The following is a 25132-nucleotide window of genomic DNA, read 5'->3' as shown; positions in this document are numbered from 1 at the left end:
AATAATTGAGTAGCGATGCATTTCAATTTGAGGATAACATTTGAGAAATCATTGCTAATGTGTTGAATTTTACTGTTGAGGGTAATGTCTGTTTTTTGTTGAGAACGCGATGTTCTCAACAATTTCTCAACTTGAATATTACCCTAATTCTTTGAAAAATTTTTGAAATTTAGCATTTTTCAAACGTTTGTGTTTATTGGCAGCTATTGCTGATCAGATGTTGGCTTTTTTGTTTTGTTTTTAGAACCCAAAAATACCACAAATGGCAAAATCTATAATAAATTTAATTGGTTAATTAGATGATTCTTCAAATCAGCCAAAGCTATGTTATTTACAGAACAAAGGACTTCTCAAGTATGAAAAGCATAATTTATTACTCCAACAAATTTGTAGGAATATAGGAAGAGTTCCAAGTTTTGGGATACTTTAATGTCGTCAAAAAAATCCGGGTTCGGATAGTTAATGGAATCCGGTGAAACGATTAACCGGTGTTTTTTCGACATCCTAAAACACGGAGAACAACAACACGTTTTCCTTCAACCATCGATTATTATGGTTGGCACGTAGACGAATTGTCGTCAACAAAAGAAATATATGGCAATTTTTGCATATTTCCTTATGTTTCGAAAAGATTGAATATTTGATTACTACTGGGTGCTGTTGGTAAATAAATAAAAATATAAAGTATATTTATTTATATTTTTATTTATTTGTCGGAAATGGATACTTTAACGTGTTAGAAATGGAGAGTACAAATTATACACTCCATCATATAGATGAGGCAACAACACAACGAACATTTTTATAACCAGACTTTTGTTAGTTTGAGAGACTTTCCTGATGTGCCCACTTAGAAATTTACCTAAATCCCCTTGATATTCCTAAAACACGTTATATAAAATTCTTAATACATTTTCATTTATTTTTATAAGTAATTCAAAGTTATTCGATACAATGTATTAATCGAGCAATATATTCATAAATAAAAAAATAAGCTAATATCCACGCAAGAAAAATATATAAACGATCCATAAGTATATGCAGCAATGTGCCGAAGTATATAAAAACAAGCTTTATTCAAATATTCAAAACGTGCAATTGTCTTTATTACCTGTAGAGTTTAAATGTTGTCTATGATGTCTCCTCAAATGCAGTTGAGATTTAAATTTTTTCTCGCAAACATAACATCTGTAAAATAAACATATTTAATTTAAATAAATCATGTATTTATTATATTTATTTATGTTGCTATTACTCGTAATTTTCTTCGGATGTAGCTGTAAAATATCATTTAGAATAGCAAACAATATACTCTAAAATTGAGAGAAATCATAATAACAAAAATTCGTGGTTTAAGATTGATGTTAGATTCAAGTTTATCGGAAAATAAATCTGTGTATGCATAATAAACAACAACAAACAACTGAGCGCTGAAAAGATAGTATAAAGGTAAATACTATAAAGTTTTATTTCATAGTATGTCAAATTTGGTCGAAATTGGTTCAGATTTAGGAATAGCCCCCATATAAACGTACATTTGCCGAAATGCACTAACAGGTTGGCTGATAAGTCCCCGGTCTGACACATAGATGGCGTCGCTAGTATTAAATTCATATGCGTCTTTTGTGAAGCAACTTTTGTTATTGTGAAAAAATGGAAAAAAAGGAATTTCGTGTTTTGATAAAATACTGTTTTCTGAAGGGAAAAAATACGGTGGAAGCAAAAACTTGGCTTGATAATGAGTTTCCGGACTCTGCCCCAGGGAAAAATTTTGTTCAAAAATCGGTATTTTTTAAAATTCCAAATTGTGGAATCTACAACATTTAATCTAAAGCCAATAGGTACGAGGGCAGTTCGGAAACTTCTTAGCCTAGTTTTGGAAACTTCCATCTCTGTTATGAAGACATGTTAAATGTTGTTTCGATCTGGCAACTCCTTCATATAGAAACAGGTGTTCAAAAAAGACGCATCCGCAATTTTTTTACAATGGTCGATCAAAACGCATAAGAATGAACATTTCTCATGAGACGTGGATCCACCACTATACTCCAGAGACAAAAGAACAATCCAAACATTGGACTGAAGCTGGAGGAAGTGCCCCAAAGAAGGCAAAAACAATTCAATCGGCTGGTAAGGTTATGGCAACGATTTTTTGGTACTTCAAAGGAATTTATTTATTGACTATCTGCAAAAGGGTAAAACAATAAATTCAGAGTACTATTGCAACCTTTTAAATGTAAAGGGTGATTCTTTTGAGGTTAGGATTTTCATGCATTAGTATTTGACAGATCACGTGGGATTTCAGACATGGTGTCAAAGAGAAAGATGCTCAGTATGCTTTGACATTTCATCATGAATAGACTTACTAACGAGCCACAACGTCGAATTTTCAGTGAATGGGCCCTAGAAAAGTTGGCAGAAAATCCGCTTTTTTATCGACAAATTTTGTTCAGCGATGAGGCTCATTTCTGGTTGAATGGCTACGTAAATAAGCAAAATTGCCGCATTTGGAGTGAAGAGCAACCAGAAGCCGTTCAAGAACTGCCCATGCATCCCGAAAAATGCACTGTTTGGTGTGGTTTGTACGCTGGTGGAATCATTGGACCGTATTTTTTCAAAGATGCTGTTGGACGCAACGTTACGGTGAATGGCGATCGCTATCGTTCGATGCTAACAAACTTTTTGTTGCCAAAAATGGAAGAACTGAACTTGGTTGACATGTGGTTTCAACAAGATGGCGCTACATGCCACACAGCTCGCGATTCTATGGCCATTTTGAGGGAAAACTTCGGAGAACAATTCATCTCAAGAAATGGACCGGTAAGTTGGCCACCAAGATCATGCGATTTGACGCCTTTAGACTATTTTTTGTGGGGCTACGTCAAGTCTAAAGTCTACAGAAATAAGCCAGCAACTATTCCAGCTTTGGAAGACAACATTTCCGAAGAAATTCGGGCTATTCCGGCCGAAATGCTCGAAAAAGTTGCCCAAAATTGGACTTTCCGAATGGACCACCTAAGACGCAGCCGCGGTCAACATTTAAATGAAATTATCTTCAAAAAGTAAATGTCATGGACCAATCTAACGTTTCAAATAAAGAACCGATGAGATTTTGCAAATTGTATGCGTTTTTTTTTTTAAAAAGTTATCAAGCTCTTAACAAATCACCCTTTAAATATAAGAATAATAGAGAGAAAATCTAGCATTAGCCCTGGTTTTAACAATGGCTAAAATCAACGAATTAAAGTACGAGTTGCTTGACCACCACCACAGGAGAATAACTCCTGATTTAGCTTCCAGTGACTTTTACTTGTTCCCAAATCTAAAAAAATTCCTTGCTGGCAAGCGTTCTACCTCAAATGAAGATGCAATTACAGTTGTAAACCACTATTTTGAAGACATTGGGGAAAACTATTTTAATCAAGGGATAGAATTGCTAGAAAAGCGTTGGACTAAGTGTATTGAAGTTTCAGGAGATTATATTGAAAAATAAAAATATTTTTGAAAAAATAACTATTCTCTTTCATTGATAGGCTAAAAAGTTTCCGAACCGCAATCGTACGCAATTTTTATACCACCATAGAATGGTGATGGGGGTATAATAAGTTTGTCATTCTGTATTTTAGGACCACAAATAGGCGTGGCCAAAATGGGGAGTATCGGTTCATGTTTTTGGCATAGCCCCCGTATAGACCGATCTCCCGATTTTATTTCTTGGGCTTCTAGATCGTACTTTCTATCCGATTTGTCTGAAATGTGGAATCTAGAGGTATTTTATGACCACGAACATGTGTGATAAAAATGGTATCGGTCCACGTTTTTGTATAGCCCCCATATAGACCCATCTCCCGAGTTTACTTCTTGGGCTTCTAGAAGCTGTATTTTCTATCCGATTTCCCTGAAATTGGAAATCTAGAGGTATTTTCGGACAACAAATAGGTGCACCGAATATGGTGTGTGTATCGGTCTATGGTTTTCTACAGCCCCCATATAGCCCGATTTTACTTCTTGAACTTTTACAAACCATAGTTTTTATCCAATTTGCCTGAAATTCTAAATCTTGAGGTATTTTCGGGTCATAAATAGGTTTTCAGAAAATAGGGTGAATCGATCAATGTTTTGGTATAGCCTCTATATAGACATATTTTAGGACCATAAATAGGTGTTTCGAATATATTGTGTATCGGTACGGATTTTGTTATATATCCCCCCTATAAACCCGCCCTCCGATTTGGGATCTAGATTCTGTAGGGTTTTCAGAACCACAATTAGGTGTGCTGAATTTTATGTATCGGTGCATGTATTTGGCATAGCACCCATATAGACCGATTTCCCGATTTAATTCCGTAGATTTTATCCGATTTGCCTGAAATTTTAACGGATTTAGTTTTTATCGGTCCATTTGGTAAGGCCTCCATATAGACTGATTTAACTTCTTGAGATTATAAAAGGCGCAATGATCAAGAAAATTGCTTGAAACTGAGTAAAATTTCCAGATTTTGCTTCTTCTTATTCTTTAAATAATGGGGGGTAAAAATCCATAGATTTTAGATTTCAAATCAAGGCGTTATTTAATCATTTTTATATATATTTTAATTCTATATAGTACCAAGTAACCCGTTTCGACGAAGAGTTTTCAAAGTTAACTATTATATTTGATTCATGATGGGGGTATTTAAGATTACTTCTGTATATACTTGTTTCTTCTAAAATCCTTAGAATTTTGTAGGGAATGCAGTTAAGAAAAGGTAACAAGGATCCTCCGAAAACTGGACCTTCTAGGTTCAAAATAATGGCCCCACTTTGTTAAAATTTTGCAAAATAAATAAATTATGGGCCCATATCTCGTACAAACTATAAAATATATTCGCACACGCACGCGACCTTTTTTGAAGGGTTTTACAAGTTCTATCCTGAAAAGAAAAATTCATCGAAATAATTGCGGATTTGACAGCGAAAACAAAATTTCATACCCCCGAGGTTAACAACTTTCAACGCCTACTGGTCAGTCTGTGTGACCCACTAGGGACCCACAAAATGGCAAACTTACTGGAAAACACCTCAGCTTTGACAAAGATATGTGGATATCTTTATCCGTTCAATTGCAGAATTATTTCCAAAAAATCAATTTGGAACCTCTGTCTACACACAAAATTTTTTTTTCTGGTTCAATCACGAAATTAATTGATCCAATTAATTTTTTAATTGAAATGTCTTCAATCACAGAAATGATAGTATCAATTAAAAAATTAATTGAAGGTCAATTAAAAAATTAATTGATCCAATTGAAAAATTAATTGATACTATTAATTTTTGTGATTGATTTTTGTTTCAATTAAAAAATTTGTTGAATCAATTAAATTTTTAATTGAATATTTTTTAAAACTCAATTAAAATTTTAATTGGAAAAATGTTCGTGAAATTTTTTTCTGTATAGCGTCTGACAGCCGGTGTTTTTATACCCTCCACCATAGGATGGGGGTATATTAACTTTGTCATTCCGTTTGTAACACATGTCCGTCTGTTGAAATCACGCTAACTACCGAACGAAACAAGCTATCGAAACTTAGTACAATTAGTTGTTATTGTCGTAGGTCCGATGGTATTGCAAATGGGTCATATCGGACCACTTTTACTTATAGCCCCCATATAAACCGACCCCAGATTAGGCTTACGGAGCCTCTTAGAGAAGCAAATTTCATGCGATCTGCTTGATATTTAGTATATGACCTCTAACAACCATGCAAAAATTGGTCCACATTTATATAGCCCACATATAAACCGATACCCAGACTTGACCTCCGAAGCCTCTTGGTAATTTCATCCGATTGATTATGGTTGATATTGGTTGAAATGTTGGTTGAATTTGTACGTAGTGTAAGAATATAGTCTTCACCAACCATGCAAAAATTGGTCCACATAGGTCCATAATTTTATACCATATAGCCCCCATATAAAACGATCCCCAAATTTGACTTTCGAAGCCTCTTGGAGAAGCTAATTCTATCCGATGAGGTTGAAATTTGGTAAGTAGTGTTAGAATAGGGTCTCTAATTTTGTTGCGAAAATTGGTCCATTCAGGTATATTATTATATGTAGCTCCAGATAACCCGATTCCCAGATTTTACTTCTTGAGCGTCCTAGAGGAGAACATTTCATCTGATCAGGTTGAAATTTGGTACGTCTCACAAGCATACCAAAATTGGTTCATATCGGCCCATAATTATTTATAGCCCCATATAAAACGATACTCAGAATTGACGTGCGAAGCCTCTTGGAGACTCACACGCAGAGAAGGAACATGATCACCCCAAACATGTTGTAAGAGCAAAATGTTATTTTTAAACGGTGAACATGGTGATAAAAATTTTGTTTTCTGGGCAAACATATACATGGTCGTCGAAATCAGATACATAATTTTCGAGAAAATAACACGTTTGCGCCAAACATGAGGCATAGCAGATAGATGACTCCACATTTTGCACGGTGAACGAAGAGGTTCCTACGATAATTATGGATGATTGCAGCAGTTCGCCAGATTTATCTGATAAATGACGTTTCCTGGCAACCCGTCATTTCATTGGATGCAGACCACCTCCCCATAATTCTTACCATTAACCGAATCTCCGATTCCACAACCTCTGTACGCCGGACGTTTATCAACCAAAAGAAAGCCAAATGGTAAGACTTCAGAGAATATACAGATCGCCGCTTCAGTGAGCTCCCGCCCCCTCTTATGTTCATGTTGCCCAGAAGGTGTTCCGGGACATCATCAACGCAGCAGCCGCTCGCTTTATATCCGCTGGTCGAATTGCCCAAGTGAGACGCAACTTCCCAGCCGAAGCGGCGGGACACGCAGTCTAGCGTGACAATCGTGCTAACCCTGCTTATCCTAGAATCAAGGAACTGAATCTAGAAATTATTTAGGCATAGGAACAGGTAAGTTGTGGTCAACAGTGGGAGCCCTCTCGAACCCCACAACGAGGGATGATGGGATCGCAGACACCTTTCGTGTGATCCGAAGAGATGCGCCAGATTTTTCAACCGACAGTTTGTCGAGTATCCCGAGAGTGATAGAGCGAAAAGGAGAGCCAGTTGTCGCATTCGTGGTCTCCGAGCCGAGATGACACACCACAATTTACCTCAGCCGAAGTTACCAATGTCATCAACAGCGAGAAACCATCCAAAGCGCTGCGCCCCGTCGGAATTTCAATGCTACTGCTAAAGCATCTGGGAATACTGGGAGTTGAGTACCTGGCCAGATTCCTCAATTTGTCATTTGAATCACTCATTATATCCGATGTCTGGAAGATGTGTAGGGTGATTCCACTACTGAAGCCATTCAAAGATTCGAGCAAAGGTGAATCGTACAGGCCGATATCCCTTCTCTCGCCAGTAGCCAAGAATTTTCCAGCTGCCCACCATCAACATGGATTCCGTAAGGTACATAGCACGATGACAGCCTTGCATGCCATTTTAGCACACAATAACAGGTTGGCTGATAAGTCCCCGGTCTAACAAAGAAAAACACTTTTTTTTGTCAAAATTCGTTTTTATTATTCAACATAGTTCCATTCAAGAGCGATACAACAATTATAACGACCTTCCAATTTTTTGATACCATTTTGGTAGTACTCCGATCATCCTTTTGAGGTCTGAGAACAGGAAAAAGTCGCTGGAGGCCAGATCTGGAGAATACGGTGGGTGGGGAAGCAATTCGAAGCCCAATTCATGAATGTTTGCCATCGTTCTCAATGACTTGTGGCACGGTGCGTTGTCTTGGTGGAACAACACTTTTTTCTTCTTCATATGGGGCCGTTTTGCCGCGATTTCGACCTTCAAACGCTCCAATAACGCCATATAATAGTAACTGTTGATGGTTTTTCCCTTCTCAAGATAATCAATAAAAATTATTCCATGCGCATCCCAAAAAACAGAGGCCATTACTTTGCCAGTGGACTTTTGCGTCTTTCTACGCATCGGAGACGGTTCACCGGTCGCTGTCCGCTCAGCCGACTGTCAATTGGACTCAGGAGTGTAGTGGTGGAGCTATCGAAGGCATTCGATACGGTCAACCATGCCACACTATTCGAGAACATCGAGAATACGTCCCTACCGGCATGAACCAAGTGTTGGGTTCTGAATTATCTATGCGGACGCCAGTCGTACGTGGAATTCAGGGCAAAGAGGTCAAAAACCTCTCCTCAATTCCACCTCCTCCTGACGTCGTCGAGATTGTATCATATGCGGGCCCATTGTTGATGACATATGCGATCGATTGAATGTCTACCTCGCTGATCTTACTGAATGAAATTTGAGGATATATCCCACCAAATCTTCAGCCACACTATTCACTACATGGACGGCGGAAGTACGCAAGCAGTTGAATATCAGAGTCGACGGCGAAATGATTCCGTCCACAAATTACCCCAAGATTCTCGGAGTCACATTCGACAGCCTTTTTTAAGTCGTCTGCCCATGCCACTGCAATTTCTGATAAGCTCCGCTGTAGAAACAAGGTCCTCAAGTCGCTTGCCGGCAGCACTTGGGGTGCGGACAAAGAAACCTCGTTGACTACATATAAGGTAATTGGCCGGTCAGTGGTAATCTATACAGCGCCAGTGTGGGCACCTGAAACGAGCGACACGCAGTGGAATAACATGCAGACCTGTCAGAACGCTGCCCTTAGAACTGCAACAAAGGCCACATGACACGCGTCATCTTTTCTCACCATAAACATATCGTGTATATGATGAAATAACGCCTTGATTTGAAATCTTAAATCTGTAGATTTTTTCCGCCATTATTTAAAGGAATACGATAAGTAAAATCTGGAAATTTTACTTTCAGTTTCAAGCAATTTTAATGATCGGTGCGCCTGTTATACCCTGAAAGAAGTGTTTTCTTTTCTGAGGAACGAAATTTTAGACAAGCAAAGTTTTCTTTGGACACAAATTTTAGAGACAATTGCTTATCAAAAATTCGGATTAGTTTGCTCCAACCAAAATACTTTATACGAAAGGGGAATTTCGTTTTTCTAAAATTTCATTCCGGATAGTAAATACAGTTTATAGAATCCCAAGAAGTAAAATCGGGCGATCGGGCTATATGGCGACTATACCAAAACATGGACCGATACGGACCAATTTCGACACACCTCTTTATGGTCTTAAAATACCTCTAGATTTCTAATTTCAGGCAAATCGTATAGTAAATACAGTTTCTAGAAGCCCAAGAAGTAAAATCGGGAGATTGGTCTATATGGAGGCTATACCAAAACATGGACCGATGGGCACCATTTTCGGCACACCTTTTTATGGTCCTCAAGTACCTTTAGATTTTCAATTTCAGGCAAATTGGACAAAAACTACGGTTTTTATCAGCCCAAGACCCCAAATCTGGAAGTCGGTTTATATGGAACTATATCAAAACTTGGACCGATATAGCCCATCTTCGAACAAAAAAAACGAATCTGTGCCAAATTTCAGGATGATAGCGCCATTATTGAAGGCTGTAGCGTGATTACAACAGACAGACGGACTTGCTTATATCGTCTTAGAATTTCTCCCTGATCAAGAATATATATACTTTATATAGTCGGAAATCGATATTTCGATGTGTTACACACGGAGTGACAAACTTATTATACCCCCATCACCATTCTATGGTAGTGGGTATAAAAATCCAAAGAATATTGACAGGGTAATAAACTTCAATAATCATGTTTAGCAGCCAATATTTGTTTTGCTGCTTTTAATTGATTTTCTGCTATATCTAATAACAAATTCAAAGATTCATTGATGGCACTATGGATAAGACCATGTATATAGATATTTTGAAAGATAGCTACCTACCCAGTGTTGAAATTTTAGATCCAGGAGAACATTCTATATTTCTTCAGGATAACGATCCGAAGCATACTTGAAAAATTGTAGAGGAGTGGCTTCTCAACAATGTAAAAAATCGTCTAGAACACCCCCCACAATCTCCTGATTTAAATGTTATTGAGCATTTGTGGGACATTTTGAAACGAGGCCTGAGTAACCGTCGAATAACATCAATTCAAGCATTGAAGGAGGCGTTAGAGGATGAGTGGAATAGAATCACACCTGAAATAACCAAAAAGTTGGCTTTATCTATGCCATCTCGACTGTCTGCTGTCATAAAAGCAAATGGTGGCCACACAAGATATTAATTAAGAGTGATTCAATGATATTTTTGAACCGTATGTAAACTTATGTAAATGAACAAAAAGACAAAAAATTAATTTTCTTTATGTTTTAATATGAATTTATGTGTATATATGTTAGTTTTTCTTTTCTTTTTCAATAAAAATCTATATAAAAAGGAAATAAATCTCCGCGTAGTAATTTATAAAAATTATTTAGTTAAAAACGTAGAAAAACCCGGGGTATATAACTTTTGCAAGACCGTGTAGTATTGAAATAGTACTTGTTCTGGAAAATAATTTGAATATAGTATACTAACTTTTTCTTTTCAACTTGAATATTCTGTATTCAGATTTCTATGAATTAAATAAAACTTTATCACATTTGTTTTAATAAGTACGCTACCGCCTTTTCTTAACCAGAAAGGATAGGGTTTACTATCCAATAGGTTGTAGCATCAAATACTTTAAAATTTCGAATCAGTGATTCTAAAAAATTTTGAAAACAAGCAATTCAAATGATGCAATACTCAAATGGGTCATTGCAGAATATGATAAAGGTAGGAACACCTTAAGGTAAGATTTCGGCAAAAACTAGCTTATTTCGACCGATACTCTTTTAATTTAATAAGAGAATATGTTACGGAATCAATGCTTTAACTTTTATTTTTTTAATTTAGTGTTTACTTTTAATTTAGTGTTTTACTGGAAAAATCGAACATAGTCTCATGTTTAACGAAGTAAAAAGCCAAATACGTTGATGCATTGGGGCACGAAAATTAGTCAATAAAGGATGGTTAGATTGTATAATAAATTTTGGAAAATAATATAATTTGTGTACAATAGTTACATTATTTGGTATTTGAATGTTTTGTTGGGGAAAAATAATGTGAAAGTGTAACTCGAACTAATATATTTATTTAAATAAAAACTGAGAAAAATATTGATTATATTTTAAAGTACATTATTGTCTGCGGTATACCTACCCGATATTAAAACTTCTATCTCAATGGGTATTCATACCAAATATTTTTATTTGTTCTTAATACATATGTATGTATAGACCTTAAATAGTAGATTCACATTAAGTCTAGAATGTGTAAATACATTTCTTAAATCAAATTAATGTTATAGAAAGATGCATTTTATTATGATTAAGTTGTCGAAATTTGGTAAAATATGTAAAAAACAATTTAATATTTTCGCTATTTTAGATCACGCATTATTTTAATCCAAAATTTCCAGTGAATATCATAGTAATAGCAATACATTTTTTAGCAAATACTGCCCAAATATTAAAAAAAAAATCTGTCAAAATACCAAAATGGCAAACAATATTCTCCACTTGAGGGGAATAAAGATCTTCTGTAATGTCCGTGTGAAAAAGGAATTCTTACTTACATCGGATTAATGTTTTTTAGGCTTAAATCTACTTTACCACAAGTTATTCTATTGGTCCAATTTTTGGCAGGGCATAGATTTTTCAAAATTCAATGTACCTGATAACCGTGAGCCGTGGACCCGGTGAGGTCCCAAGCCCTTCAAAATGTTGAATCCTTCCCGTATAAGCAATATGCTTCCCATAGTTTAGGTTAGCTATAGTGGCAGCCCGATATTTCACGCTCACTTAGACTATTCAGTCCATTGTGAACCACAGTGGTGAACTTCTCTCTTATCACTGAGTGCTGCCCGATTCTATGTTAAGCTCAATGACAAGGGACCTTTTTTGTATAGCCGAGTCCGAACGGCGTTCCACATTGCAGTGATTTTAGAAAGACTGTGGCGACACTCGATTTTAAATTAAATTTTTTTTTGTGTTTTATGTCAATTTTTTTCTTTACTTCAGTGTTATTTTTTCAAATTATTTAAATCAATTTTTTTAAATAAATAATTTTACATTTTGATAAATAACGCGCTTTATTTGGACCACCTACAAGACCACTGGGGCGTTGTTTTTAAATAAATAAAAAATTGTATAGAAAATCAAAATGCCTACACTCTTAGAAAAATATGTTTTTCATATGTTCCGATATAAACAAAGTGTGTTTCGGGCACAATTTTAAAACACAATATATTTAAGTGCAAACATGTAATGTTCCTAAACTAACACTAAATGTTTGGGACATCTATGTTAATATGTTAGAATATATTATGTTTGGGGCATAAATGTTTCATAAAAATCATATGTGTGAATGCAAACATATATATTTACAAATTTCGACTAAACATACATATGTTGTGATAGTTTATCCAAAGCGACAGAGAGAGTATACAGAAAGAAATACAGATGGAAACCGGGAGAGTTGACGAAAGATATCAACATAACACAGCGAAAGAATCAAAAGAGAATAATTTCTGTGAAACCGCTGGTATGTTGTTTCGGAAAACTGTTTTATGATAAGGGCAAAAATTTGATATGCTAAGTCTAAATATTATTTAATTTGAATAAAGAGAATGGACATTCGGAACCAAGAGAATAGACATTTGAAAAAAAGCCTGTGTTTTCGCCTTGAGAGCAGCATTTTATGTATGTGTGGACATGTGTTTTGTTTATCATTTTGGCATTATGGGCACAATTTTTTTCTTGGTTCGTTTAAAGAAATCAGGGGTCTTCATAAAAATAACGAAAGGGCACTATACTCTTTTTAGAGTTGGGACAGTAAAATGAAATAAGGAGGAAATAGTGAAAAATTACACAGTAAAATGTATAAAAACAAAGTTTAGTTCCTCTTTATTAATAAGTAGTCCAAGAGGAGTTGACGGACACCTTCAAATATAAAAGCGGGCATTAAGTTCGAGTTTTGCAGCTAAAACAATTTAAAAAGTTTATTTTCTTTAAAATGAATTAATTATTAAAGAAAAATAAAAGGCATTTTAGACCGATGGTGTTAAATGCTAGTAAAAAACTGTTCACGCCTAAATAAATTTATGTTTATATTATAAAATTATTTATGTATGTTTATACTCGACTCCACGTTCTTCTTTTGTTAGTTTTTGAATCCCTTCCAAATTTTAAAGTTTTGTACCAAAAACAGTTTTTTGTTACAAAATTGTTATTTTTGCAATAAAAAAATAATATTTTATCCAAAAATCAGTCAATTTCGTTTATATCAAGCACTGTTAATGACTATAAATCTTTAATAACCCACATTTCGAAGTTTCATTATAAAAATTTAATAGTATAAATATAAATGTGTAAATTAAAAAAAAAAAAAAAGTGTTCGGTCGGAGCAGGGATTGAACCCACGACCCTTTGCATGCAAGGCAGACATGCTAACCACTGCTCCACGTGGCAAACAAATGTATGTTTCTGTTAAATAATGTTATGTTTGCATGGGCTCGTGGGCGCTGCAAACTATGCTATATAAATGTAACTTATAACGATAATTATCTGCTGGTGACCATGACAGCTACGTAGCCCAGTGGATAGTGTGTTGGCTTACAAACTGTATGGTACTCGGTTCGATTCTCCGTGCAGGCGAAAGGTAAAATTTAAAAAAATTATAAAAGTGAATAATTTCTTCAACATTATTATCTTTGGAAAACTACCAAACAAACTAATAGACCAGTAAACCAAAAAGCACCATTACGTAATGCTAACGGAATATGGGCAAAAAGCAATGTTGAGAAAGTCCAATGTTTTGCGGATCACCTTAAATCAACTTTTTCAAATCCTTCACAATTTTTTCAAAACACCATTTCAATGCCAATAGAAAGATTTTATTTTAAGGAAGTATGGGATGCCATAAGAAAAATTGAAAACAAAAAATCACCTGGATTTGATCTCATAAGCGGAGAAATCTTAAAAAATTTACCTTACAAAGGTGTAGCAAAACTAACTTCCATAATGAATGCTGTCTGGAAGCAAAACTACTTTCCTCTTTACTGGAAAGTTGCCGAAATCATTATGATACCAAAACCTGGAAAAAGTCCCCATGATGTACAGTCATATAGACCAATCTCATTACTACCCATGCTCGGAAAATTGTTCGAAAGACTGTTTTGTAATCGATTGGAAACTGTTGTAACTTCAAGGAACATTATTCCTGACCACCAATTTGGGTTTAGGAAACAACATTCAACGGTAGAACAAGTTCATAGAGTAACAAGCTACATAGAAAAAGCTTTTGAATATAAACAAGTTTGTTCCGCGGTGTTCCTGGACGTTTCTCAAGCCTTTGATAGAGTCAATCACGCTGGCCTTATTCGAAAAATTAAAACATTACTTCCAAAACATTTTTGTAATCTCCTTCAATCGTATATGGAAGATAGATACTTCAGAGTTCGTTACGAAAATTCATACAGTGATCTACAGCAAATTACATCAGGCGTTCCACAAGGAAGCATTCTGGGTCCCATTTTATACCTCCTCTACACTTATGACGTTCCAGCCGCTGAAAACTGTTTCATAGGTACATTTGCGGATGATACAGTAATAATGGCAACTGGCTCAGATACGCTAGAAACTAAGGAAAAATTGCAAACTGCACTAAACGAATTACATAAGTGGACTATAGATTGGGACTTGAAATTGAACAGCAATAAGTCAATACATATTGATTTCGCTTTAAATGAAATATCCTACAACCCTCTGTTCATAAACGAAAATCAGATTCCGCACTCTCGAACAGCAAAATATCTTGGAATAACTTTAGACTCCAAGCTTAAGTGGAACGAGCATATTGAGAAAAAAAGGGAAGAATTGATGGCAAAGTACAGAGAACTCCACTGGTTGATTGGACGAAATTCAATACTGTCGCTTGACAACAAACTCATGATTTACAACCAAATGCTAAAACCGGTTTGGCTGTATGGCATACAACTTTGGGGTTGTGCTAAAACAACCCAAATAGAGAAAATCCAACGTTTCCAAAATAAAGTTCTGAGAAATGCAGTAAATGCGCCGTGGTATATCAGAAACAGCGATTTACATCGGGATCTACAAGTAACAACCGTGAAAGAAGAGATAACGAAGCATGCAAAGAAACACAACGAAAGACTGCAACAACATGTTAATTTCGAAGCAGCGGAGCTTTCACAAATTGGCAACATGAGGAGAAGACTACGCAGAGTTAAGCCTCATGACCTTATTACTCGTTTTACAACGATTTAAAGTCTTATCCACAGACATTGTTTTTTTTTTTTCAATAATACCAATATAGAATTATAAAACTCTCTACCTAAACTACTAGTTAGTCACTACTTCACGAAGAGACTAGTCGTAGTATTATATAAGCATAGCATGAATTGTAAAAGATGCTTCAATAAAAAAAAAAAAAAAAAAAATTATTTGTATTACAGAAAAAGGTGCCAAGAATTAAAATATTTCGTGGAAGTGAAAATAACGAGTATGTTAGGGAATGAGCACAATCGTCTTTGGGAAAAATTCTTCCAAGAATATAATATTTTTAGGCTCAAAATGCTTCCAAACATATAATATGTTCACATAAAACAAACATATTAATGTTTCGGCAGTATCCAATAATATATGTGCTTCCTGCAAAATATGTTTGGAACATATGTTAAAGAAGCTATTTTTTTTGAGGGTGTATATGTCGAAAACTAAGGCTAAAATATTGATATTTTTCTTAATATTTAAGCCGATAGCCTAAGTTCCTACTTGCGTTTTTGTTATACACTTATTATTATTTGTAATTATAATAAAGTAATTTTTAATAAAAAAAAATATTTTTTTTTATTCTTTTATTACAAAAAAAAAAGAACAATATAAAATTATATACAGAAATTTTCAGTTCTCTATAAATAGGCTTTCCGTTGTTTATTAAATAATTTCCATCATTTTTTATGAAGTCTTGTTTGGCCTTTATCAAAGAGCATTTTAAATATTTCTTCTTCAAGTGTTTTTTTTTTTTGTCAGATTTATATTTCGAAAATTCCTTGGGATATAAAGATACATCTGTCATAAAGGGTGATTCTTTTGAGGTTAGGATTTTCATGCATTAGTATTTGACAGATCACGTGGGATTTCAGACATGGTGTCAAAGAGAAAGATGCTCAGTATGCTTTGACATTTCATCATGAATAGACTTACTAACGAGCAACGCTTGCAAATCATTGAATTTTATTACCAAAATCAGTGTTCGGTTCATTTCATCATTGAATTTTATTACCAAAATCAGTGTTCGGTTCATTTCTGGTTGAATGGCTACGTAAATAAGCAAAATTGCCGCATTTGGAGTGAAGAGCAACCAGAAGCCGTTCAAGAACTGCCCATGCATCCCGAAAAATGCACTGTTTGGTGTGGTTTGTACGCTGGTGGAATCATTGGACCGTATTTTTTCAAAGATGCTGTTGGACGCAACGTTACGGTGAATGGCGATCGCTATCGTTCGATGCTAACAAACTTTTTGTTGCCAAAAATGGAAGAACTGAACTTGGTTGACATGTGGTTTCAACAAGATGGCGCTACATGCCACACAGCTCGCGATTCTATGGCCATTTTGAGGGAAAACTTCGGAGAACAATTCATCTCAAGAAATGGACCGGTAAGTTGGCCACCAAGATCATGCGATTTGACGCCTTAAGACTATTTTTTGTGGGGCTACGTCAAGTCTAAAGTCTACAGAAATAAGCCAGCAACTATTCCAGCTTTGGAAGACAACATTTCCGAAGAAATTCGGGCTATTCCGGCCGAAATGCTCGAAAAAGTTGCCCAAAATTGGACTTTCCGAATGGACCACCTAAGACGCAGCCGCGGTCAACATTTAAATGAAATTATCTTCAAAAAGTAAATGTCATGGACCAATCTAACGTTTCAAATAAAGAACCGATGAGATTTTGCAAATTTTATGCGTTTTTTTTAAAAAAAAAGTTATCAAGCTCTTAACAAATCACCCTTTAGTATCGCACAATTTTAGAAGATTTTTAAATAATTATCGTATATTAAAAAGTGTTTAGACCTCAAAATCAATATTTCCAAACCAATAACATGTCATATATCCCCAAACTGGGGATATTTTTTTGTGAATGGGGACGAAATTTCTGAGTTGGGGACTTGGGGATTTTGTGGGAAATTTTCATAAATTTGGGGATTTTTGTGGGAATTTTTTGAAATCGGTTTAACATTATAAATTAACATCAAATTTGTCATTGAGTTTAACATAGAATTGGGCAGCATTCAGTGATAAGAAGTTCACCACTGTGTTATCACAATGGAATGAATAGTCTAAGTGAGCCTGAAATATCGAGCTACCACTATACCTAACCTAACATCAAATTTCTACATTATTACAAAAGAAGTTCAGTGGTACGTCAATATTTTGTAAAGAAAACTATGTTGTTTTAGGTAAGATATTTTTCTACAATTGCAAACATTTCAGACTCGTTGGCCCCGTAATCAGTGTTCATCATCGATTTGGCCAATATATTCGATAAATACAGAAATGATGAAGACAATTCACCTTAATATTGATCTACCACCACGGTTGTCACTCGAGCCAAAAATAATCTACCAAAATTAGGAGAAAATTTTACCAAAAAAATTTATTTCTATAGAAAATGTTGTCGAAATTTTATTTCTATATAGAAAATTTTGTCAAAGGTTTATTTCTATATAGAACATTTTCTTAAAAATTTATTTCTGTATAGAAAATTTTGTCAAACATTTTATTGCTACAGAAAATTTTGTAAGAAAGTTTATTTCTATAGAAAATTTATGAAGTACTTCTTTGCAATAACTACCAAAACATCAAAAATTCTACCAATCAACCAAACAATAAAAAAAAATCTACCATTTCTGGTAGAATTTTACCAACTTTAGCTACCGTGTCTACCACCCAATTTTAGAAGTAAATTTTCGTTTATAAATACAAGACCAAACTCCCATTTTCATATCTCCAGCATTTGGAAGATGATCATCGGTCTCTTGGTGGTTCGAAATCTTGCAGCTACAAGCTAGTTTGACAAAATTTTATTTTTATTATTATTAAATTATTACTGATTTTCTTCAGCAGAGACATCTTCTTTTTCTTTTTCTTTATTTTTGTTTTTTTTTTTTCAAAAAAAAAAAAATCAAATATGTATTCGGGATTTTTGGGGACGAAAGCATCATAATTTGGGGACAAGAGCCAGAAAAATACTGGTAACACTGTCATCCACAACCATTCAGTATTAAGATGCTACAACGATTTTACAATATCCTCGCTCAGAAGATATGAATGAAATGTTATTTTGAATGTAAGATTAGTTGTACAATTCATAATCACTCGGATAACCTCAATTTGATTTTATAATGAATAATTTCAGTTGCCGAATAGTCAATTTTAAAGCGGCTTAGCCATAAAGCCGCCGAGGCAAAACTTTAGTGCCAGCGCCTACAAAAATGAATTGGCTTCATTCCCTGTGTGAGACATCTTCATTGAAACAGTAATTTTGTTCTTCCTTCATACGCTTCTAGATTGAGGCTGATTAATTTGCCTACTCTTAGGAGCCGACGGACGATGTTGAGATCCATGATGATGTACAGGTTAGTTAGTGGGGATATTCCATGCTCGGGATTGATAACTAGGATTAGGATAAATGTTCCTTTTGGGGCATCTAGGAATTACCAGTTTCTTTACATTGATTTTCAATGTTCGAAATATGCTTCTGTGGAGCCTAACATATTCGTAGGATGTGCATTATTTTTAATGCAATCTATCATCTAGTTGACACTAACCTTAGTATTGATATGATGAAGTCTAGAATTTTAGCATATTTGGATAACTAATACATTAGTTTTATTGAATAACCTAATATTTGATCTTGTGTTTTAATATATCCGGCTGATGAGTCCTTCTCTGTAGCTGGTCAAATCCCTCTGCCTCCACCCCGCCATGGTCTGGATCATGGTGTGTACCCTGTCCCTACGTCATGGGGACGAGGCCCTCACGGTCGAAAGGGGCGGGAAAGTGGGCGTTCGTAAAAAAAATATTCCTTTAATTTAAATTTTTGAAAGGCGCGGAATAGACACATTTGTATGGGAGTGTTCACCGCCGTCGACAAAAATGTGTCGTCTTCATTATCTGGAATATGGTAAATTCTAATGAAAAAATTATCCATGGATATTCCTTTTTATTAATTGTTTCATCACAGACGGACAAGTGCTGCTTTTCACAACTTTGCAACAATTTGTACCGCAGGACCTCACACTCTAGATATGTGAAATCGACCCTTACATTTATGGATACCTATTCACACAGAGTCGCAGTTCTGAACGTTCTGAAAGGTCTGTACGTAAAGGTCAGAAATTTTTATGTATAAAATTTGGACGGCTAATAGTATCAATAATTGTCGCAACTTGGAATCAGACTCATTTTTTATTGAGCCTTCTTCAGCTATAAGCTCAAAATTTCACAAACATTTATATTTATCACATGGTAATTTATTGACAATATATAGTGACGTCATCGATTCTGGAATTCAACTCGGGCGTCAAATATAAAGCTGCGGACAATTAGCGTGAAAACTTAGTAGTACAAACATAAGAGTATATTTCTTGTCGTACGATTTACGATTAATCGGACCACAAAAACTCGTTCATTTCTTTTATATTATATAGGTATAATTACATTTATTTTTGTACATGCGTTTTTGTCAGTAACAGTGTTTTTAATGACCGATTTTGACGCTCGTCTAGAATACATAGACCAGGCGATCTACACGTGATGTCACTATATCCCCTCTTTGTTAACCCATTCACTTTAAAGGGTGGTTCAATTGTAAGGGCCGATGTTGAGTGTGAACCACACCTAAACGCCAAGTTTTTTTTCCGAATTTTATTTGACATTTCTCTATTTCAGACTTACTCAATTTGAACCATAGAGAGATACACAATCCAAAAATAAATGGTTCCAAGAAATGGCAACAGTGGATGATCAATTTTCGAAGAAAATCATCTTCAGTGATGAGGCACATTTTCACCTCAGTGGATTCGTCAATAAACAGAATTGCCGCATTTGCGCGAATGAGAATCCAAGAGTGATTGTCGAAAAACCAATACACCCACAAAGATTGACTGTTTGGTGCGGTTTATGGGTTGGCGGCATCATCGGGCCGTATTTTTTTCCAAAACGAGACCGGTCAGGCAGTTACTGTGCATGGTGTTCGCTATCGTGAGATGATAACGAACTTTTTATGGCCCGAATTGGAAGATATTATTTTGTATCCTGGTATTTTCGGTTATTTAAAAAGATAAGAATGGCTACATAGACTTGGTGTTAAATGCCTCCTTGTACATGGTACAATAAAGGGTGATACGGTCAAAATTTGGTCAATATAAACTTGACGTATTTCTTTCAATTTTGCATTTAAAAAACCTGAACACCCCTCATTTTGAAGGTGTGTGTGTAGAATGTTGCTCCTATTTTGATTTTGGAATTCACTCTTCAGTTGTCAAAATGCCGTCCAAGCAAGAAGAGCAGCGTATCAAAATTTTGCTCGCGCATCGCGAAAATCCGAGCTACTCGCACGCAAAGCTGGCAAAATCGCTAAAAGTTGTCAAATCAACCGTTACAAATGTAATTAAAGTGTTTGGGGAACGTTTGTCGACAGCCAGGAAGTCTGGATCGGGGGGAAATCGAAAACCGAAAGCCGCTGAGACGACAAAGAGAGTTGCTGGTAGTTTCAAGCGAAACCCTAACCTCTCTCTCCGAGATACCGCAAAGAAGCTGGGTGTATAGTCTACAACCGTGCATCGAGCCAAAAAACGAGCCGGACTATCGACTTACAAGAAGGTAGTGACTCCAAATCGCGATGATAAACAAAATACGAAGGCCAAAGCGTGATCCCGGAGGCTGTACACGACGATGCTGACGAAGTTTGACTGCGTGGTAATGGACGACGAAACCTACGTTAAAGCCGACTACAAACAGCTGCCGTATAAAACAGGAGTTTTATACGGCAAAAGGAAGGGGAAAGGTAGCAGATATTTTCAAGCACATAAAACAAAGTTCGCAAAGAAATATCTGGTTTGGCAAGCCATCTTTACCTGTGGCTTGAATAGCAGCATTTTCATAGCTTCCGGGACTGTCAACCAAGAAATTTACGTGAAAGAGTGTTTGAAAAAACGTCTGCTGCCTTTCCTGAAGAAACACGGTTGTTCCGTACTGTTTTGGCCGGATTTGGCATCTTGCCATTACGGTAAAAAGGCCATGGAGTGGTACGCCGCCAACAACGTGCAGGTGGTTCCCAAGGACAAGAACCCTCCCAACACGCCAGAGCTCCGCCTAATTGAGAAATACTGGGCTATTGTCAAGCGGAACCTTCTGCGACGAAGAAGGTGGACAAGGTGGCTGTACAAAATCTGATGGCAGGTGTCAAGCGTGAGGCCCGGCAATTCGGATTTGGAAAAGCGAAAGCCTAACTGAATATATTTCCTGAATTTTATACTAATTGAACTTGAAAAAGAAATTTAATTTGATTTTTTGAATAAACGATCTCACCGATTTACACGCGTTTTCCCTTGACCAAATTTTGACAGTATCACCCTTTAACTCAGATTCAAGTACATCCAAATTTCAGTCTTTTTATAATTTTAATGTTAGTAAACAAAAGTTATTAAATATTTTCAATTTGTTTTGTTTACATTTTAATGTTAGTTACCAATAGTAACCTAAGTAACCAATAGTTACCTATGTAACCAGTAGTAACCAGTCTTGTTTTTGACAATAATAACCTGTGACATGTAAAATGTAACCAATAGAATCTACGTAACCAATAGTAACCTATGTAATCAATAGTTACCTATGTAACCAATAGTAACCATACATATTTTTGACAATAGTAACCTGACATGTTTTTGACAATTGGATGTACTCAGCTGTGAACAGCTGACTGTGATGTAGTACCCATGGCTGAATAAGGAGGTTGAATCACGATAGCAAAAACAAAAAATTTCAATATGTTGTTTACAATTTTAAGAAGTCAAAATCAGCTGATAAAATAATCGTATGGCATTGGTAGTGGCAATTATTTATTCTTTCAATTGTCCTGAAAAAATAATTCAAATCCAGAGAAAAATAAAGGTTCAAATTTAATTGCGTCACCTATGAGTGATTGTGAAGTGGAATTCATCCGAGGAACGACGATATGAGACAAATAAGACTATAGTACCCACCAAAGTTAAGAATGGACGTCAGTCAAATGGATCTTCGCCATCTATTAACAAAAACAGTTTATGATGCAGTTTAAAAACTGATGTGCGTGGTATTTTGGGTCTGGAATATGTTATCAAGATACTCAAGTCATTTTGAACAATTCTCCAGCTATGAATGCGCGAGTTTGTTTGAGATGCATTTGCTATGCAGTGTCATTTGGAGAGCTGCAATCCCCATAAACATATGATTTTGACATCTTAAAATTTTGTCGAAATAAAAAAATAGTAATCATATGGGCCTATGATTTAACCTTCTTGTTCAGCCATGGTAGTACCTTTAGTAGTTTTATCATGTCCTTGTACTACAGGTAGTATTTCATAACTAACGTCAGACAAGAAGCAACTAATTTGACCCAATGAATGTTCAAGAACAAACCCATTTTTTTTATAAATTTTTCTGTCATTGAAATGAGCGTTAACTCGAATACATACTTAGATTCAAATAAAAATATTGTTCATGGGGCAATAAAAAAAAGAAAATATGGTAAAAATATAATTTTTTGAGATACAAATGACCCGCAAGCCATATTTTTTAAAATGCCCTGATTGGTAAAATTAAAAATTTGTAGCAATACCAGCCCATATTCAAAATAATTTATGGATTGTAACAATAGCTCTTAAGTTTACTTTAACATTGGGATAAATCCCAACGTGATAATCATCGAATAATGCACCTTATACAATTTGCCTTATAACTTACTAGGAATTTCAACTAATTCTATTGAAACATTTACAAAATGGGTCTACAATTACATATATTCAAAAAGCCGTAACGACACTTTCCGTAAAATAAGGGGTTTCTATACATCATGTTAGATATCATTTGAATTCATCAACAGCTGCGTATAATTCTCCCGACTTGAGATTTCCAGTATTTCTGCAATGTTCTGGATCATGTTAGTTTGTAGACTTTTCTCTAATGGAGATTGCACAGTTAGTCGACGTTACGACTTTAAATAGCTTGGAGTGTTTTAAAGTGTTGTTACGGCCCTTCGTATTTATAGATGACAAAATACTACGGACAGAACAATATCTAATGATATACTTTGAACTTACTGAAGTGATGTCTGCGATTTGTTCGAATCTCTATGAAAGTGAATGGCCCTGGAACAATAGAAATATTTTAAATAAAACTTTTACGAAATCTATTTGTAAAACATTCCACGATAGACATAAAAAAATTGATTCAATGGACTTGATTACAAAAAGATGGTATCAATTGTTTTATACTGAAAATGTTTTTAAATTTTTTTCGAATCAAATTAAAATGGTTGTTTCACAAATTGCTACAGTTACAATTATGTATATTTCGAAAAATGTTCCGACTCCTTGCCTAAAACTCTTGTGGAGGTATATTGTAGGTCAGCATTTAAAGATATTTAAATCAACAATCTAATAATATATGCAATTATTTCTAGTCATTTTGAATCTTAATTTTTTGTGTCGTCGTTTGAAATTGTCGTGCAAGTTTTCGCTTATAAAAATTTTCTTACTTTTCATGTTTGTTACGATTGGAAAGATCGGCAAAATGTTTCGTACATATTCGACAAGGATATGGCCGTACGCCTGAATGGGAATTTTTGTGATTTTTATATGCTTGAATTTGACTAAAGGTTTTACCACATGTCCTATAAAAGAGGTACTCACATTATTTATTATATATTTTTTGAATAATTTATATACTAACGTGCAAAGATGGGGTTTGTTGTGAGTGTACATATGGTGCCTTAATAGTTCAGCATTCGCATATACTTTTTGACACACTGTACAAACTGCTCCCATTCCTTCCTCCTGGCATGGACCTGGATTAGCCATCTCGTCTTTGGGTTTTCGACGTGTAGTAGGTTTTCGGGGTTTCCGTCGCTTAATTATCTTCTCGGTTTCATCAGTAGATGAAGGCTCCAAAGTAGTTTCTTCTTTAATGGTGGTTATTACGTAGTTATTAACGGTGGTTGTTTCACAGTGCATTTCTACAGTTGTGTCATCTTCTCTTGTTGAAAGTGTTTCTATACTGTCACAGGAAGCAAATGGATAGTCATTCTGTTTCTGAGACTCAAATTTTTCAATGACGCCCGTATGGAACTTATCCAGAACTTCAGACTAAACAAAAAACACAAACGGAGCTATGATATTACAAAGGCTTTGCATCTTATTGATTTGCAAGATCATATTCCTACCTTTTCAGGATCATGGTCTGATATAAATTCATCGTCCGTGGTTATGGGCTGTACCAATTGAATTATGTCCCTATGGGCTTTTTGACAATCGAGACGGAAAGCATGGGCTTTCCACAGTCTTTCTATGCAGTTGTCACAAATTTTGTCTGGTAGATTGTCATTCCGACGGACCTGGAAGATTAAAGGGCAGTATTAGAAGTAACTTATTGTGAAAGTGAAAATTGTGCATTTCATAAAACATTCTTAGATACACATATGGTTTAAGCAAATATTTAAAGCTTGATTTTTATTGTTTTATTCACTTACCGGAATACCTCCGCAATCTCTAAGAAGATTCCACACAGGTTGTCCCGCAATTTGTGTAAATAAATCCGTCATGTCATCCCTTTGTTGCATACAAACACGACAAATTAGCCAATTTCTCGATAAAAACATTTTGTTGCAGTACTATTAAAATAGGTAGTTCTATAAAATATAAATCTCAAAAAAACAACGGCTATTTGTTTATAAAAATCATCTAAATATATTCATAAACTGGATCCAAAAAGCTTGGTTTCAAAGGCAAGATATGAAACGAAACTAGAATGGAACTTGCAACGAAGTAAACAAATCACCATCGATTATAAACTACAT

General features: G+C 35.3%; 1 protein-coding gene and 1 long non-coding RNA gene across 2 annotated transcripts; one reads left to right on the top strand and one right to left on the bottom strand.

Moving 5' to 3' along the window:
• Positions 1 to 891: 891 nt before the first annotated feature.
• Positions 892 to 25132, bottom strand: LOC142240288 (uncharacterized). Its single transcript, XM_075311983.1, has 6 exons — positions 24806 to 25132; positions 24500 to 24670; positions 24010 to 24422; positions 23816 to 23950; positions 23379 to 23426; positions 892 to 1188 (listed from the first exon to the last, which is right to left on the bottom strand). The coding sequence occupies exons 1-6, from the start codon at positions 24932 to 24934 to the stop codon at positions 1086 to 1088; spliced, it is 999 nt and encodes a 332-aa protein (XP_075168098.1). The 5' UTR covers positions 24935 to 25132; the 3' UTR covers positions 892 to 1085.
• On the top strand, positions 10528 to 11017 carry LOC142238059 (uncharacterized). The gene is made up of 2 exons (XR_012722627.1): positions 10528 to 10744; positions 10867 to 11017. It is a non-coding gene; the product is annotated as an uncharacterized LOC142238059 (long non-coding RNA).

This window comes from Haematobia irritans, chromosome 5, assembly GCF_050003625.1.
Source record: "Haematobia irritans isolate KBUSLIRL chromosome 5, ASM5000362v1, whole genome shotgun sequence".
NCBI lineage: Eukaryota > Metazoa > Arthropoda > Insecta > Diptera > Muscidae > Haematobia > Haematobia irritans.
Note: the sequence above shows the minus strand (reverse complement) of the source record. Positions and strands in the feature narration are given on the sequence as shown.